At 56.0% G+C, this 17,415-nt stretch overlaps 1 protein-coding gene across 28 annotated transcripts in view; it reads left to right on the top strand.

Annotated features, from left to right (window-relative positions):
- The window catches only part of NRXN2 (neurexin 2), a 116,412-nt gene extending 100,843 nt beyond the window's left edge, over positions 1-15,569 (top strand). For 18 of the 28 annotated variants that reach the window (XM_030811090.1, XM_030811088.1, XM_030811080.1 and 15 more), the window contains 2 exons: positions 1,327-1,405; positions 13,663-15,563. In XM_030811090.1, the coding sequence (XP_030666950.1) occupies positions 1,327-1,405; positions 13,663-14,549 (966 nt within the window). In that variant the 3' untranslated portion in view covers positions 14,550-15,563. Of the gene's footprint in view, positions 1-1,326; positions 1,406-13,662 lie in introns of all 28 variants that reach the window. The other 10 variants (XM_030811102.1, XM_030811101.1, XM_030811093.1 and 7 more) reach the window with 2 other exon arrangements.
- Positions 15,570-17,415: the final 1,846 nt, after the last annotated feature.

Here is a 17,415-nt window from a genome sequence, read left to right as displayed (position 1 = left end):
GCACCCTCTGTCCTTCTAGGGTGAGGGCATGATCTGGGGGTGGCCATGAGGATGTGCCCCTCCCTCTGTCACCAGTCTGTCTTCAGCTTCTCCCTCTGAGGGGTGGGCTCCATGTGCTTTAAGACCCCTCCTCCCTGCCAGTCTGTGCTGCAGGAAGCCTGGGACTAGGCTAGCTGGGGCCATCCAGATCAGAGAGACGAGCCTGTACCCACTTCCTCTCTGCAAAGAAAGCTGAGGGGACCTGAAGACTTTGCCCCGAGGGAGCAGGGAGCCTTTGGAGGAAAGGTCTGGGCTCTACCCAAGGCTGGGTACCCACCATGCCCAATACCCTCCAAATCACAGGGGACGAGGGGCTGTCTGGTCTCAGTGGGAGGGTGATGGGCAGATCATCCTGGTGGAAGAGAGAGGTGGGGGTCCCAGGAGTCACTGCTGTGGTGGGGAAGCCCAAGATGGAGGCTGGTGCCGAGGGGGCAAGAATACAGAAGGGAGCTGGGTCCTCCAGGCACTGCCTTGCCCTTGGGTGATTGAGGGCTGTTGATTCGGAAGATCAGGGGCTGGGAAGAGGCAGGTTATGACCCTTTCAACCCTGCTGTCCTTGTCCTTCAGCCTAGCTCTTTCCTCACCTTCCCGCAGTTTCTCGCGCTCCCCTCTTGCCTGGACTTTCGATTTCCCTCCTTGGGTCTCCTCCCTCATACCCCTGAGCACCCCCCTCCTCCTTACACTCACTCATCTTGGGGATTCTCTTTCTTTGCAATCAGTAAGAGAGAAAATGCTGACAGTCTACTCTTGTTGTCATGGCAACCACAGCCCTAATTACTGTGTGCAGCCCGGCTCTCTCAGGCTCCAGGAAAGGGGGTTGGGAGAGAGATGAGGGGTGATGGGTGGTGAAGCTGCAGCCAGGAACCCCTCCAGGGCCTGGCCCTATTCTGCCTGCGCTGGCCTCTGCAGGCTCCGCCCCGTAGGGCCTTGCCTCCCTGGCACCCCTTCCCTGAGGCATCCTAGACCCTCTTGCCCTGGCCCTGCAGGTCAAAGTCTGGCGTCCACTCTCCTCACTTCCGAGAAATAAAAAGCACCATGTGTGCTGTTTCATTGACCTTCGGAAGCCATGAAAACCTGCAGGGCTGTTGCTGGGTAGTTCCCTGTGCATAGGAGGAAATGGAGGCCCGAGGTCAGCCAGCAAGAGATGGGAGGGCTGGGACTCAGACTAGTCTGGTCCGTCTCAGCCCAGGGGCATCCCCTGTGCCACCGTGCACCTCAAGTGGCAGCTGTGGGACCTGCTGACCTGCCTGGAACCTCTCTTTCCCCACCCCTTCTCTTGCCCCCCAGAACACAGATGACCTGCTGGTGGCCTCTGCTGAGTGTCCAAGTGATGATGAGGACCTGGAGGAGTGTGAGCCCAGTACTGGTGAGTGCCTTTCCCCCCTCCCCTGCCCCGGGGCCCTCTGCGACGCTGCTGGGAGGGGGGCGACTGTCCCTGCCACCTGGCCCAAGCCCCAGGGCCTGCTGCCAGGCCTTAGCTTTCCCTGATAGTTCCCCCTTGCCTAACATCCTCCCAGTCCCTCAAATGCTCTCTGGCAAGATGCCTTTTGGTTCCCAGCCCCTCAGAGGTAGTGAGGTCCTTAGCCTGGGGTCCTGGGGTTGAGAGCCAAGGGGTGCTGGGAGAGAAGGAGGGAGGCTTTTCCCTAGGAAGATGAGTAACTGCAGCTCCCATGAGTCCCTGGGGTGGGGGAGGGTGAACATGGCTTAGGAACTACAACTCCCATCAGTTCTTGGGTCCAGAACCACAACTCCCACCTCCCCTGAGGCCTGGTGCTCTCTAGGCCACTAGTAGAGGAGATCTCTGCTGGATCCTGGGCCCTCCTCTTCTCCTGGGTGTTGGGAGGTGTCCTGTGCTCTGTCTGAAGTGTTCCCAGAGTGGACATTGCCAGGACTGCCAGGCCAAGGTGAGGCAGTTACTACACAGTGACTGCTCTGAATCTGATAGTGTGCTGGGTGGGAGGTCCCCCCTAGACCAGACTTGTGGTCTCCTGGGGAAGATTAGGGCCTGAGGTCTGGCCCAGATTCTAGTGGCGGAGCTGCTGTAGGAGGAGAGCAGGGCTGGGAGGGAAGGCTCTCCAGGGCCTGGGGCACTGGGGCCAGGGAGTGCTTTCTAGGCCTCTGCTTGATACTTCTTGCTGGAGCCAAGGGTGCAGCCACAGAGAGAGACCAGGCTGGCAAAGCGGGGGTGGCCTTGAGTGCTGCTTGAGAAGTGTGGGATGTGGAGTGGTGCAGTGAGTGCCAAGGCTGCTCATTTGAGCAGGTTGGGGGTGGCCAAGAGCAGCTGGGGGAGGGTGGGATACTTGAGGCTGGCAGAGGGAACAGAGAAAGGACTGGATGTGGCCAGATTTCCCAGTGGAGGAGTGTGGGCCTTGGTGGCTGCCAGATGAATCTGTGGGAGTGGAGGGCCACCCACGTTTCTCGCTTGGGCTGCTGGAGACTTCTCCCCATTACCTTGCAATGGGTGGCACCTGGATTGTTGGTACCAGAAGGCTGGAGGTTGGGGCAGGTGCTTGCGGGGTTGGGGGAGATTATGTGGTCAGGAGGTGGGCAGTGAGCCCTGGATACATCCTGTGAATCTGGCCTGGGGGCCCCCAGCTCCAGAAAAGACATTCAGACTGAGGGTGGGCCACGACCTTGGAAGGAGTGTGGATAGAGCAGGACCATAGCATGGCCTGTGGAGCCTTGGGGCAGAGGCTCAGCTTCAAAAACCAAGGCCAGAGGGGTTTCTGGGGCACAGGCCCCCAGACCCAGAGGCTGAAGCCCAGTTGCCCTCCATGTCCCCCAAGTAGGCTAGAGCTGAGAGGGGTCATTCCCATGGGCCTGGGCCCAGGGACCTTCAGGGGAGCTGCCAGCTGCTGGGCCAGAAAGGCCTTCCTTTCCATAGCCCAGGGCTTGTGCTTTCTGGGACAGATGCCTTCCTCTCTAGGAGGCCCCTCTGCTGAGTGCTGTCACTTCTTCCCCTGGGGCGATCTTGGCTCAAGGATGTACACTCCAATGCCTCCATTGCTTTGGGGGGCTCTGGGCATCTGGTGACTTCAACACACAGCACCCCCTGCCCTGCTTTACTGCTCTGAGCTCTAGGCACTTATTGGTGGCTCCTGTGGCCAACACAGCACTGCTAGCCCAGGCCTGCTGGAAGTGGCTGTGATGAGTGGCCCCATGAAAGCTCTGGGATGGGGCTCTGGAGACAATGGTCTTTGAGGGTCCTGAGGAAAGGGCACTGAGTGGCACCACCACATGTGTTTACATACAGGTGCCCATGTTCACACACTCTGGGACAGGAACTCCTGGGTAACAGGAGGAGTCTCTGCTTTCCCTGCGCCCTGCAGAGGGGTATCTGGGGCCAGATGGTCACCATGTAGGGACATGCAGTGCACACTGGATCCCACCTGGGCCATACTCTGCCCAGAGAAGTTCTAGCATCCCAGTCCTGTCTTGGAGTCTGGTCAGGGGCCTGGGTCTGATGCTGAATGGATGCATTGGTGGTCTGAGCTCTTTTAGGCTGCATTAGGGCAGAGGGTGAGGAGGAGCTGAAGCAGGCGGGTCAGCTGGTTCCCAGTCAGGGATCTGTGAGGTCACTGACCACTGAGCCACCCTCTTGGGAAAAGGGCCAAGTAGAGGATGAAGGGTGGAGGAGGTCTAGAAGCCTGGGATAGGGAGGGGCTGGTAGCCATTCCAGCACCCAGCTTTAAAAATAAGGCCAGGAGGGAGTGCAGAATGCACTCTGGAACCCCCAGAGGAAACTGCCAGAAGCCACAGCCTCTCCCCCAGGCCTGCATCACACATGCTTACACGTCCACATTTGCACCACTATGAAAGGTTTAATGATGGATCTTCATCATCTCAGTGGGAGGCCAGGCAAGGACCAATATGACTCCAGGGTCTCCCAGTCTTGTATAGACCATGCCATGCTGGCCAAAGCCTCTCTAGCCAGAGTCTCTCCCAGGCCCGAATGCAAGGAGGCTTTTCTCCAGCAGACGGCCAGGACTCCCTTGGCTCCAGTGTCAGAGATGGGGGCAGCCTGGCTGGAGACCCCATGGTGTTTTACCTCTCCCACCTTGCAGATCCTCATCCCTGGGTCTGGGATCATTCCTGCTCACCTTTTCACCCTTTTCCCTAACCTGGGGTCCTTCACAGACCCTGGCCCATACTTTCTCCCTTGTTTAGTGAGACCATCATCTACACTGTTATTTTAGCTGAGGTTGGCTTTTGAATGGGAGTGCCTTTAGTGGGGCATGCACCATCAGTAATGTACCCACTTGTAGTTGTCTCAGCTGGCCCAACCCACATATTGTGTCCTGGGCCTGGCCCCTGAGGGGATCTGACTTTGCACAACCTGAGACATGTGGGAAGAGAAGAGCACACACAGGCTCAGACCCACAGAGGCAGGGTCTGTATGCACATGTGTGACCAGAGGCATGCACACATACAGCCCTGCACATACATACATTTACAGACCCACCAGCAAGCTCACGTGGGCCCACTTCCCCCCCCCACACACACGTTCAAACCTAGAAGAGCACACACTATTTGTACCTAGACCAACAGAGGCACACATATGCTTAGACTCCAAGGGACATGTGTGTGCTTATACCCCCCGAAGTCCATAAACACAGATACACACCTGTTGAGACTCACAGAAGCACAAACTCATGCACACATGCACAGCCTAATGAAAGCACACGCATGCACTCAGAGCTACCAACTCTTGCATGTGTGTGCTTAGAGCTCCAGAAATAGCCGCAGAGGCACTCAGATGCATACGTGTGCACCTACTCAGCTCCTAGAGGTTCACACTTGCATGTGTGTTCAGTTGCACCAAGGCACACATATTGTGTGTCTCACACTTACCAAGGCACTTGACTGTGTTCTGAGCTATGTGTACATGCATGTTCAAACCTACTGAGGCACACTCACACACTCATATCTACTGACGCCCATGCTGAATGTTCAGAATCACACACACATGCTCAGACCCAGAGACAGACTTGCATATTGCAGACACTCAGGACAGGACACACACATCAGTGTTCAGACCTGAGTGTGTGTGCATATGTGCTTAGGCCCAGTCAGACATATACCTTGTGACACGCCCTCGGACTCACAGATTATACATCTGTGCTCAGCTCAGAGGCACACATATGTGTACAGATCCATCTGTGTAACACACACAGGTGCTCAGACCATAGAATCCTACACCCATGTTCAGACATGCAGATGCTCACATGTGTTTCAGAACCACAGAGACCTGTATGCATGTTCAGATCAGGCAAGTAACCAGTGTGCTTAGACCCACCACAGTGCACATGTGTGCCCACATATACTCACAGAAATGCACGTCTATGACCAGACTCACAGAGGTACATGTGTGTATAAGTATACTCACCACAATGCACACATACATATCTGCAGAGGGGTGTACTCATGCACCAACATGTGTGTCCAACCCCCAGAGGCATGCCCACATGTACACAAAGGTGCACCTGGGTAAGACTCACAAGGGTTCAGATGTGCACATTCTCAGAGGCAGGCTGTGTGCTCAACCCCAGGGGTCTACATACACACACAATTTGTTCAACTTCACAGACCTGCACCTCTCCCACCAAGCCCACCCCTACAGAAGCTCATACTTCCATGCACACTCATGTGCTGAGTGCCACAGCAGTGTACACACACCTGCTGAAACATACATGCTGGTTCACACTCACAGAAGAATACATATGTACACACATACGCATAGATGTGCAAGTTCATGTGCTTAGACCTGTACAGAGGTGTACACATACACACACACATGCACACACACAGACACACACACTCTCGGGCCTACATTAGCCCACACAGGTGCAGGTGCAATTCTGTGCTCCAAGGTACCCATGCAGTGGCACACAGAAGGGCACACACATATCCTCAGACTTGTAGGGCATGCACACATGTTCAGACACAGTACAAGGCATGCCTGTATGCCTGTGTGCTCCCACTCAGGTAAGTACACACAGTTGTTTAGACCCACAAGAGCACACACATACACACATGCGTATTCAGATTCACCCAAGCCCACGTATGCTCAGACCCACAGAAGCAGCCTCCTGCACTTACTCCACGCAAGCATCCCTCCTGAAGCATTGCCCTCATGCACACATGAATGAGACCCTCAGAGGCACATGCAGGCTTAACTCCACAGAGTCACAGACACATTTGCCCAGACCCGTAGAACCACAGTGTGTTCAGATTCCAAGAGAGTCTCAAGGTAGCACTAGTTGCTATAATAGACAACGTCTATTGGTTTAACACATAGAAATGTATTTCTCATTCATGTAAGTTATAAACAAGTGTTCCTGATTGGTGGGCCACTCTTCTCCAAGTGATGACTCAAGGCTTGGTCCCTCTCCATCTTGTGGCTGCACCATCTTCAACAGGTGACTTCCTGAGTTGTGGTGGAAGGGGACCTGGCATGGAGTTGTGAAGTGGAAGATTTTATGGGCCAGCCATGGGAGAGGCACGCAGGCTCCTGCCCACATTCCGTTGCCTGGAGCTCAGTCATGGGGCCCAGCCTAGCTTTAAGGAAGGCTGTGAGGTATGGCCTTGCTGTGCCCTCAGGAGGAAGCAGAAACAGGTCTGGGACCCAATTAGTGAATTATTTGTCACCGGCTTGCCTGTGGTCATCAAGAATCCGTTTCACTCTTTCTCACCTCCAGGACACACTCACTCCTCCGCAAGGGAGACCACCCAAAGTCCCAACCAGTTAGGGCATTCATCTCAAAGCTCATGATGTCTGGGAGATGGTAGCCCACCGCATCCGGTCAAGACCTGGCTCCTCTGGAATGGGGACCCATATGTGATCTGGATACCCAGGAACTAAATGGATAATTTATCTCACTGCTCCCACAGCCCAACACACACCCAGCACACACCCAGCATACTGTAGTGTGGGGCAGAGACGACAACCGTGATACAATCTCCCATGCAAAAAAGGGAAAAATGGAAGACATACAGCAGCCTAGATTCACACAGGCCAATGTGTGCTGCTGGCGCTGAGGAAATCCAGCAGGCAGGCAGGCCAGGCTCTCTGCCCCTGCAGTGGGGGAAATTTCTTCATTAAACCCTGGGAGAGACTCTGCTGTCTGGGGGAGACTCCCCTCTCCTTTGTCTGGGGTCCCTGGCTGTCCCCTCTGGGAAGTTCCTCCCAGTCCTCCTCCTCCATGGCCATGTCTGAAGTGGGTGTTGGGAACAATGTCCTCCTTGGGGGTGCTGTAGTATGATAGCCCACTCCTGCTCATGCAGATTTGGGGCCCAAGGGTGGTTTAAGGTTCAAAGTAACCACACCTAGACACAGTTCTCAAGCCTCACTTATTTCCTTGTTGCTCTGCCCCCACGCCTCTTTCTCTTAATACAGTGGTGATTGTCTTGAGGACATTTGAAACAATAGGTGGGAGGTTGCGGGGGCGGGGGGGCAACCCCTAAATCTGATCCTTGAGCAAGGCTGAGTGCTCTTATTCGGGTGAGAAGTTTTACTGCGCCATTGTCCTCAATGCCTTTTTCACTTTTCTCTCTTACTGTTTGGAAGCAGTGGCCTCTTCTGACTCTTGTGGGATGCAGATTTCTGGGCTGTCTGTATTCTTTTCACTTCTGCTTGCAAACGAGCCAGTTCTTGCCTCCTCGTACTCCTTGCCTCCTTGGTCTCCTCCTTGTACTATGTTACTAAAAGCAGAAAGTAGAAGCCTCATGGTCACTGGCCTTTCCCAGCCCTTTCCCTCAGTGCCCAGACTCCACAGGCAGTGCCTACCCTCCAGGTCCTCATGAGCAACGGTGTGCACCACATGCTTTGCCACTGCATTACGTGGGTTTTATCTTCCCAGCTTCCACGCCTTGGATTGTCACGAGTGCCTTCTCAGGTTTGTGTTATCGTGACATCCATTTCTGGTGCCAGTGTCTGTATTAGTTAAAGTAACATTTGTTTCTGTAACAGATAAGCCCCGGATCTCCGTAGTTAATTCAAGAGAAGTTTCTCACTCAGGTGCACCCTACCTGGCTGTGCCTGATCAGCAGGTGGCTCTGCTGCAAAGGGTGCTTTAGGAATCCACACTCCTTCCATCTGTGGTGCCTCCATTTCCAACTTATGGTTTCCAAGGTCACTGCAGGAGAAGGAGCAGGAAGGTGGCACCAGGAGGCTGCTGGGGCACTGGTATGGGCAGTGCCCATTACTCAGTCACACACCAGGCCTACTCACAAGGGATGTCAGGAAATGTAGTCTTGCTTCCCAGGAGAAGGGGAAAATGAGTTTGGTGAAGGACGCGTTCCCTGGGGTGCACCGCTGGTGCTCGGATGCCTGTGGTGCACTCATATGTTCTGGAGCACGTTCACATATGCACATGTGCACACGGAACTTAGACCCAGGCTCGGTGACCGGCAGGCACATGCCAGAGCCAGAGGTCCACGCACTGACATGCACACGCTCATGCGGAGATCCATCTAGGTTCACATACATGCATGCACACATGTGCTTGGGGCACAGAAACATGGATCCTCAGTGTGTGTGTGTGCGCGCACATATGCCACAATGTACCATTTTTTTCTTACCTTGAAATACCCTGGCCTCTGCCCTTGCAGTACTGGTGCTTGTGGGTGGCAAGGGGCACTGTCCTTCAGGGCACCATACACAGTGGCACAGGTTGCTCTCTGCTCACACAGGTGAGTAGGGGCTGACATCTGCCCAGGGCTCTGCTTGCCCAGCCATGTGTCCTGGGCACCAGAACAGGACCGTGTCCACTGAGAGGAGAGAATGGTTTTTCCAATATTGCATGAAGGTACTGTTTGTGAAGTCATGCACCACAGGGTCATGTCTGCAACTGTCTTTTCTAACCCCCATGAAGTGCCCTGTAGGCTGGTGGCTTTCTTGCCCCTCACAGCCTGGGCAGGGCCTCCAGCTCACTGCTTAGTCTCGGATATGCTCAACCTCTATTCTAGACTCCCCTTTGGGGGTGGGCACACCTTGCTTGGGTGAGAGTGGGGTTCTTGGGTAGATTTCCAGTCAGGGGCCTTCTGTGCCTTAAGGGCAGAAGGGGCTAAGTTTGTTGGGCCAGCAGCCCCCAGAGGAAGGAGAGTTGGGGAAGAAGGGAAGATCAGGAATGGCTGGTGGTCCCCCTGGTCAGGGATGGCATTCTCTAGTAAGTGGGGCCCACATGCACTGAAATTCAGTTTTTCTTAGGATGCAGAGGAGTGTTGGGTGGGTGGGTGGTGTCTGTGATAAGTGTGCACCTGTGAGTATTTTCCAACTGCTGCAGCTGCCTGAAGTTGGGGAGAGGTGGGAGGCTGCCTGGGGTCCTACCAGACTCCACTGGCTCCTAGGAGCATCCCATTCCAGGATGCATCCTTAGTGTAGAGCTGGACCGTGAGTCATTTGTGAGTCTGCACCCACAAAGCCCAGCAGCACGGGCAGCGGTTGGGCTTTTGGCAGGGAGGAGTCTTGGAGGAGCCCGATCCTCCCCTCCTCCAGGTCCTGCCAACTCCTCACCAGGACAGCCTCTTCTGATCCTTCCTGAACTGGTGTGTGATCTGGGAAAGCCCAGCACCCTAGGTTAGGTGACTTGACTGCCCCAGAGCCTAGGCCGGGTTGAGTGAGCCCAGGGAAGGAAGTCCTCATGCGTTCCCATGGGTTCTCCAGAGCTTTCTATCTTGTGGAGAGGAAGTGGGGTGTGGGACATTGGCTGGGAGGAAATGGAGAGGAAGCCACATGGGAGACAGAGGCTACCATGAGAAGGGGGCACCGAGGGGGAGTCATGGCAGTGTGGGAGGGTGTGGGTGAGGGGAGGACACCTCAGGAGATGGTACAGTCAAAGCCTTGGGCAGAGAAGGGCCCAGGGAAGCCCCAGAGGAGCTGCAGATGCAGGGGACAGGGCTGGGACCCAGATATGGAGACCAGGAAGCAGCTGGGGTTGGAGGGGCAAGAGGTCAATGTGAGCAGGCCTTGGAAGAGTCTGGGGGCAGAGGAAGTCTGCAGAAGGGTGACCCGAGGAGCCTGTGTGTCCCAAGGGCTTAGCTAGGGCAAATGGTTGTAGGGGGCTCAGGCTGCGTAAGACTTGTTTGTGGTCCAAGGCCTGAAGCCCCCCATGCCCTAGCCTGGCTGGGGGACAGCAGGTTGGTAGAAAGCCAAGCTCTGTGCCCTGATCAGCCTGTCAGCCCCTCTAGGGCAGGATGTGGCCTCAGCAAAGGCCTCCTGGTCTGGTTCTGTGCCCTGGGCCTGGCACTTTGCTGGGGCCCCAGCTATGGTCAGCCAGCTTAGGCCAAGCCTTGACGCTGGGGTTTCCAGCAGCAGCTGTTGGCCCAGTCTAAGATGGAAGGTGGCGAGCTGGGCTGGGAGCTGGTTTGTAGAGAAAGGCTGCTGCCAGGCTAAGCTCTCTATAGTGCCTGCTGCCTAAGAGGGTGGAGGGGGTGGGGTGTTTAGAACTCAGCTGCTCTGGTCTGTGAGAGAGACGCCCACTCCCTTCCCTAGATACCTAGCCTGGCCTGGCTCAGAGGAAATGCCTGAGGAATATTGTTCCCCTTCCCCTGGAAAAGCATAACGAGCCCCAATTCTGTGCTAGGCCCACTGCTGGGGGCTAGGGAGACAGATAGGACCCGGGCCATTGGCCCTTCCCTGGCAGCGAGTACAAAGCCATGCCTCCAGGACAGAATTGGGATATGGTGTCAGAGGCACTCAAGGCAGGGAGCATCCTCTGCCTAGAAGAGGAGGTGTTTGGCCAGACTCTGAGATGTCAGCAGGGAAAGGTGTTCTGAATAGAAGGCAAAGGTCAGGTAGAGGGCTGATGGTATGGACCAGCAGGAAGGACCCCAGAGGCGCTCAGGGTCCATGCAGGGAGGGGAACCCTGCCATGATTGGGCCCAGGTTACGACTGCTCATGAGGCTGCCAACCCTCCTGAGAGCTGACAGCTGAGTTTGCCCCTTACCTGGAGACCAGGGTGCTGGCTTTCATTGTCTGGATCCCAGGTGGGTACAGGAAGACATACTTGTTCATCCAAAGGCTAGAGGTCCCACAAGAGCCAAGCCTCGGCCTCATCCTGGGCCTGGAGCCCAATACCCCACTTTTATAGATGAGGAAACTGAGGCCCAGAGACTGGAAGAAACTTGCCCACAGTCACACAGGAACTCAGTGACAGAACATGTGTTCTGTCATCCAAGTTAGCATCCAAGCCAAGAGTCACGCAGCCCCAACAGATTCCTGGAGGCATTGGGAGGATGACTTAGGCTTTCTTGGGCTCCTCATGAGATCTAGCCCTTCCCCGGCCTCACTCACCTTGCCGGGCACCTACACCTGGTGACCTTGGGAAGTCTGGCCCACCCAGGCCTCAGCATTCTTATCCATAACAAGCTGGGATCGGATAGTCCCAGCTCCACAAAACATGCTCCTTTGCTCTTAGCTCAAAGTTTTTCACTGTGACTGAGCCTTTGGAGGGCCAGGAGCCCTGGGGTTTCAAAATCTAGGGTGCAGGTGAGTCCCTGGCCAGGGGAGATTGGAGTCTGGTGGGAAGAGCAGCCTGGGGAGCTCAGCAAGGCTTCAAGTTCAATGGAAAGGTCTTGGCCACAGGCTGGCTGGTGTGGCCAAGGACAGCTCTGCGACATTGCTGGAGCTTATGATCTGAAGGTTGGCAACAGTGTTTGAACTCAGGGCAGAGGCAGAGGGCTGTGGGTGGGTGGGGAGCAGGAGAAGAGCGCCAAGATGTGAAGGTGGAATGCGGCTGGCCTGGTGGCAGTGGGGCTGCAGTGGGGCAGGCGGGACCTGGCAGTGGAGGCCCCGGGGTGCTTTACCACCAAGAGGCTGAGGGGCTTCTGGGCATGATCTATGAAGACCACGCCCTGCAGAGACCAGCGAGAGGCACTCAGATGTGGGCAGGGCTTAGGCTGTGCTGAAGAGAGAGCCAGAGAGGAAACCTCCAACCCTCGTCAGGCTCAGAGGTGCCCCTGCAAGAGGAGCAAGTCCTCCCACCAGCCACCTAGAGCCGAGCCCCAGCTCCCTTTTACCCCAAACCAGGAGGTTGCACTATTTTGGTTTGAGAGGAGGCCCAGGAGGCTGATGGGAGTCACAGTTGTTGACCCAGTGGCTGATGGGAATTGTGGTCTACACTCCTCCAAGGACTGATGGGAGTTACAGTTCTCACCTTTTGGGGGCTGATGGGAATTGCAGTTTCTGCCCAAGGGACTCCAGTTATCAGACCTAGAGATGGGGAGACCCATTCTCCCCTCACAAAGCCCTCCCCACTCATTCCCATGGGCCCTATTTAGCAGGTGCTTCCCTCCCAGATGGCTGTGTATGTATTTTCTTTTCTTTTTTTGCTTTCTTCTTCTTTCCGTTGTTTTGTTATTGTTTTAACTATAATAAGAAGGCCAGAGGCAGTCAAGCCCTGGCCAGGTCCTGGCGGCCCATGGGGGTTCTGGGGAGGGGGAGGGGGGAAGTCAGTGGGGGTCAGAGGTGGAGGGTGAAGAATGAGAAAGTTGGGGAGTTAGGCTTAGCTCAGGAACCATGTGTGCCTGCCCACTCCCCTCACTCCTTCCTTGCCCCTCCCTACCTCCCTGCTTCTACATGGCTTCTCCCCACCCCTCCCACAGTTCTATGGGACAGGACCCTGCTCCAATGCGTCCGACTCCTCCCTGCCCACTCTTCCTCATGGGCCACCTCACCTCCCACTTTCGATGTCTCCCCTCCCATGGCCACCCTGCAATTAGCTTTCCAAGCCCCCTCCCATGGCCGTCCCCTCCCAAGACCTCTCACCCATGTAGCAATCCCTACATGGCTGCCTGTCATGTCCCTACTCTCTAAGTCCTCCTGCCCACTGTTCCTCCCTCCCCGACATGCTGACACCAAGTGGTGGAAACTGCCCCTCAGCCCCAGCCTGCCCTGTGCAGAGTTCAGCTTTGTGTTGAATGAGGGGGAGAGGGACAAGTGAGGGCGGAGAGAGAGTTCAGGAGGAGGCAGGATGCGCAGGGAGCGGAGACTGAGGGAGGGAGATACCGAACAGATAGACAGAAAACGTTGTACGGAAAAGTTGTTTTTTCTTATTTTTTTCCGGGAGAACCCGCTTACACAGCTCTGTTTGTAATTTTTTTCTTCATGCTAAAATCACACGGCCTATTTGTTGATGTAAGTTGCCTGAATTCCGTGGTATGCTATCTTCTTTTTTAAAAACAAAAACAAAAGCAAAAAAAAAAAAAAAAAGCAAAAAAAGAGAAAAATCTAGAAAAAAAAACCCTAAAAGATATTGTTGTTAGGTTTGTTTAAATGCTGCTGTTGTATCTGTTTTTAAAGCCTTAAACCAGTAGAGTTTTTTTTCTGTTTCTTTTCAATTTCCTTTCCTTTCTGTTCCTTTTGATTTCTTAAGACAATCAAAAGACCAAAACCCAGAGAGTCACAGAGCCCGTGCGTGGGGTGCCCAGGGCATCTGAGCCGCTGCCCGCTTAAAGCGCAGTGCTCGGCCGGCTGGCGGTCGGGCCCGGCCCGCTCTAGTCTCCGCCAAAGCCAATTGGAACCGATTTGGGTGTGTGAGGCTGTTGTTTCTCTCTCTGTGCCGGCCGCCTGCGCCCTGGCCCTCGCTGACGCTCTCTCTTTTCTCTTCTCTCTCTTGTTCTAGGAGGAGAGTTAATATTGCCCATTATCACGGAGGACTCCTTAGACCCCCCTCCCGTGGCCACCCGATCCCCCTTCGTGCCCCCGCCCCCTACCTTCTACCCCTTCCTCACGGGAGTGGGCGCCACCCAAGACACGCTGCCCCCGCCCGCGGCGCGCCGCCCGCCCTCCGGGGGCCCGTGCCAGGCCGAGCGGGACGACAGCGACTGCGAGGAGCCCATCGAGGCCTCGGGCTTCGCCTCCGGGGAGGTCTTTGACTCCAGCCTCCCCCCCACGGACGACGAGGACTTTTACACCACCTTTCCCCTGGTCACGGACCGCACCACCCTCCTGTCACCCCGCAAACCCGCTCCCCGGCCCAACCTCAGGACAGATGGGGCCACGGGCGCCCCTGGGGTGCTGTTTGCCCCCTCCGCCCCGGCCCCCAACCTGCCGGCGGGCAAAATGAACCACCGAGACCCGCTTCAGCCCCTGCTGGAGAACCCGCCCTTGGGGCCTGGGGCCCCCACGTCTTTTGAGCCGCGGAGGCCCCCTCCCCTGCGCCCCGGCGTGACCTCAGCCCCCGGCTTCCCCCATTTGCCCACAGCCAACCCCACAGGGCCTGGGGAGCGGGGCCCGCCAGGCGCAGTGGAGGTGATCCGGGAGTCCAGCAGCACCACGGGCATGGTGGTGGGCATTGTGGCGGCGGCGGCGCTCTGCATCCTCATCCTCCTCTACGCCATGTACAAGTACCGCAATCGTGACGAGGGCTCCTACCAGGTGGACCAGAGCCGGAACTACATCAGTAACTCGGCCCAGAGCAATGGGGCGGTGGTGAAAGAGAAGGCCCCGGCTGCCCCCAAGACGCCCAGCAAGGCCAAGAAGAACAAAGACAAGGAGTATTACGTCTGAGCCCCCGGCTCTGCGCCCCACTGCCAGCTGTCCCTCCTGGGAGGGCCCGGGAGGAGGGTGCCACCCTCTCCCTGCAAGGGGCCTGGGGACCCTCTCCCTGGCTGCCTCAGGCTTCTGTTACGAAGAGGAAACGCAAAAAAAGAAAAGGAAAAACCCCGTACTCGCCCCCTTCCTCCTGCCGTCCACCGCGCGGCCTCGTCAGTCCTGGGGCTGACTGTCCCTCTCAGCTCTGCGCCTGCCAGGCAGGGCACGTGCTCACAGCCCTGGGTTGATTTATTTTTTTAAGGGGGGTAGTTTTATTTTGGTGGGGTTGGGTGGGAAGGAAGGCTGGGGGTTTTGTAAAGTGTCCACTACTCGTCCTGTTAATTTTCCTCAATTTTTCTTCTTCCTTCTGTCCCTCCTGCCTTCCTTCTCTTCCCAAGCCCTCCAGTCCCCATCCCAGGCTTGCTGTGTCTCACTGTCCCCACCCTCCTTCCCTACTTCTTTTTTTGTGTGTCTGGTTTCTCCCTTACTTTCCTCCCTTTGGGTTTCCAGAGTCGGTGGGAAAAGGGCGGGAGGGTGGGCCCGAGTGGCCCAGTGGGTGGGTGGGGTGGGGTGGGGCAAGTGCCCCAACTCCCCTCACCAGGAGAGGCACCTGCTTGGTGCCGCCCAGGGAAGGGGCTCAGGCCTGGCTGAAGGCCTGTTCTGTGTGTGCCGCCGGGCGACGTGCATTGATGGGGAAGCTGCTGGAGGAGCAGGGGTGGGGGGTGGGAGGGAGGGGAAAGGCAAATGCAGATATATATTACAGACAAATACACTAGATTCCACGAGCAGCAGCCTGTGGCACCCGCTGGGCGCGGGCAGCAGGGAAGAGAGAGCAAGGCATTGTCCACAGACTGCTGGGGTCAATTCTTTGCCCACGGGCTCCCTGCTCCCCCAGTTTTTTTTCTCTCTTTGTTAACAAATGTGTCTGAGTCTTGGAAAACACCCCAACCCCGGAAATGTGTGGGAAAAAGAAAACAAAAACTTTCCAAATTCCAACGGTCCTGTGCAGTTTTTTTCGGGGTGGGTGCTGTTAGATCCTGGCTTTGGGCTGGAGTCTGGGCCCACATGGGGGCCCACAAGAGCTGGTAAGTTGCTCCCGAACTTTTGGGCTGAGCGTGACTTTGGGTTCCTGGGATAACTTGTCTTTGTCTCACAGTGTCCTGTATCCCTGCTGGGCTGAGGAACGGGCAGGAAACATGGCTGGTCTCTGGCCGGTTCACAGACCTTAGCTTCTCAGGAAGGCAGACAGATCCCTGGAGACCTTGTGTTGCCCCCGATGGCTACTGGACCCACACCTCGGGGCATGTGTGCCCGGGCACAGACCTGGGTGCAGGACAGATGCTGCCTCATCCTTCAGCAGCCCTTGGAGGGAGGAGGCCATTTCTGGGCTTGGAGACCTTCAGTGGCTGCTCCCAGGTCTCGAGGTGAATGAGTGACTGAGTTGCAGTGGTCTCCTGTTCTGCCTGACTCCAGAGTCTGTGCTCCTTCCCCTTCCTCTCTAGGGATTTGGACCCTGGTACCCTACCTTCCCCCAAGTCCACTCTGGTTGACTGAGCAGCTGCTGGGACTGAAGGTGGAACCAGGGCCGGCCATCTCGTCCACCGTTGTTTACTCCTTCGTGGAGACCCTAACAGGTCCATGGTCCAGACGTGTTAAGAGATGGGTCTGTATTTGTTAAGCCTCTCAGTCGCAAGGGACAGATACCCACGTGTACAGCATTGTCAGAAGAGGAGAGCGAGGAGGGTTGCGGACCTCGCAGGTGGCAGTGGTGGGGTGTTGTACCACATGGCTCATGAGACATGACTCAGCCGTGCTGTGTCACTCAGGGTCCCTCCCTCGATCGGCTTCTCAGCCCTCCCCTCCACCAGGCTTCCTCACACCCTGGGCTTGCCATCCCCTCCACTGCCCGATTCTGCATCTTGATTTTCCGCCTGCAGGGGGCTCTGGCTGTTGGCCAGCTCATCCTGGGGTCATTTTGCAGTTCAAAAGCCTGGTCCATCTTTAGGCCTGGCTGACTCCATGCCTGCAGGAGCCCCACCCTTCAGCTGGGGAACATCCCTTAGTGGGAGTGGCAAGTCCTGACCTGAGCAGCCTCCAGCTATCTCCAGAGGCCAAGGTCAGCCTCATCTCCTTCTCTTCCTTCTCTCCATCCCTGAAGGAAGCTTTTGTCTTGGGACCCTCCCCACCATGGTGCCTCTCAGGACCTCTTGAGATTCCTCCTGCAAAATCCTGACAAGGATGAGAGAGCAGAGCCCCAGGTGTGGATTTCTATGGACTCAGCCCCTCCTTGCCCTTCTGATCCAGCTCCTGAGGGGTGAGACTCAGGCCCTCCTTGTCCCCCAACTGCTCACAGTCTTGGAGCCACAGTCAGCATCATTGAGGTCAGCTCTAAGCACCTGTGGAAGTCTGGGAGAGGCCCTGGTTTGGGGCATTCTTGCTAGGGTGTCCTATCCCTGGGCTGGTGATTGGAACCTTTGGGGCCCCCTGTCGCTACTCTCTCTGACCAAGGGATGGAGACAGCTTGGATTCCCTTCCTCCCATCACAACTAGCCAAAGAAACAAAGATAGGTAGGCAGGGGCTCCTTGGTGTTAGGAAGAGAAGGAATATCCTTACTCCAGAAATTTCTAGAATGACCCTAAACAGGATAGGGGAAAGTATATCAGGGTAGGGGTGCAGGAAGAGGGGCAGTCCAGGAGTTGGAAGGATGGAGCCCAGTCCTGCGGGTTGCCACATGACTGTGGGACTTGGTCTTTCTCTCTGCATAAGGCAGCTCAGTGTTCCCGTCATTCAAGGGCTTGGTTATAAGAGGACAGATTCCTAGACTCAGCCATTGACTCAGTT

Source organism: Nomascus leucogenys, chromosome 4, assembly GCF_006542625.1.
Source record: "Nomascus leucogenys isolate Asia chromosome 4, Asia_NLE_v1, whole genome shotgun sequence".
In the NCBI taxonomy this organism is placed as follows: Eukaryota; Metazoa; Chordata; class Mammalia; order Primates; family Hylobatidae; genus Nomascus; species Nomascus leucogenys.
The sequence above is the reverse complement of the archived record's forward strand: the minus strand, read 5'-3'. Positions and strand labels throughout refer to the sequence as shown.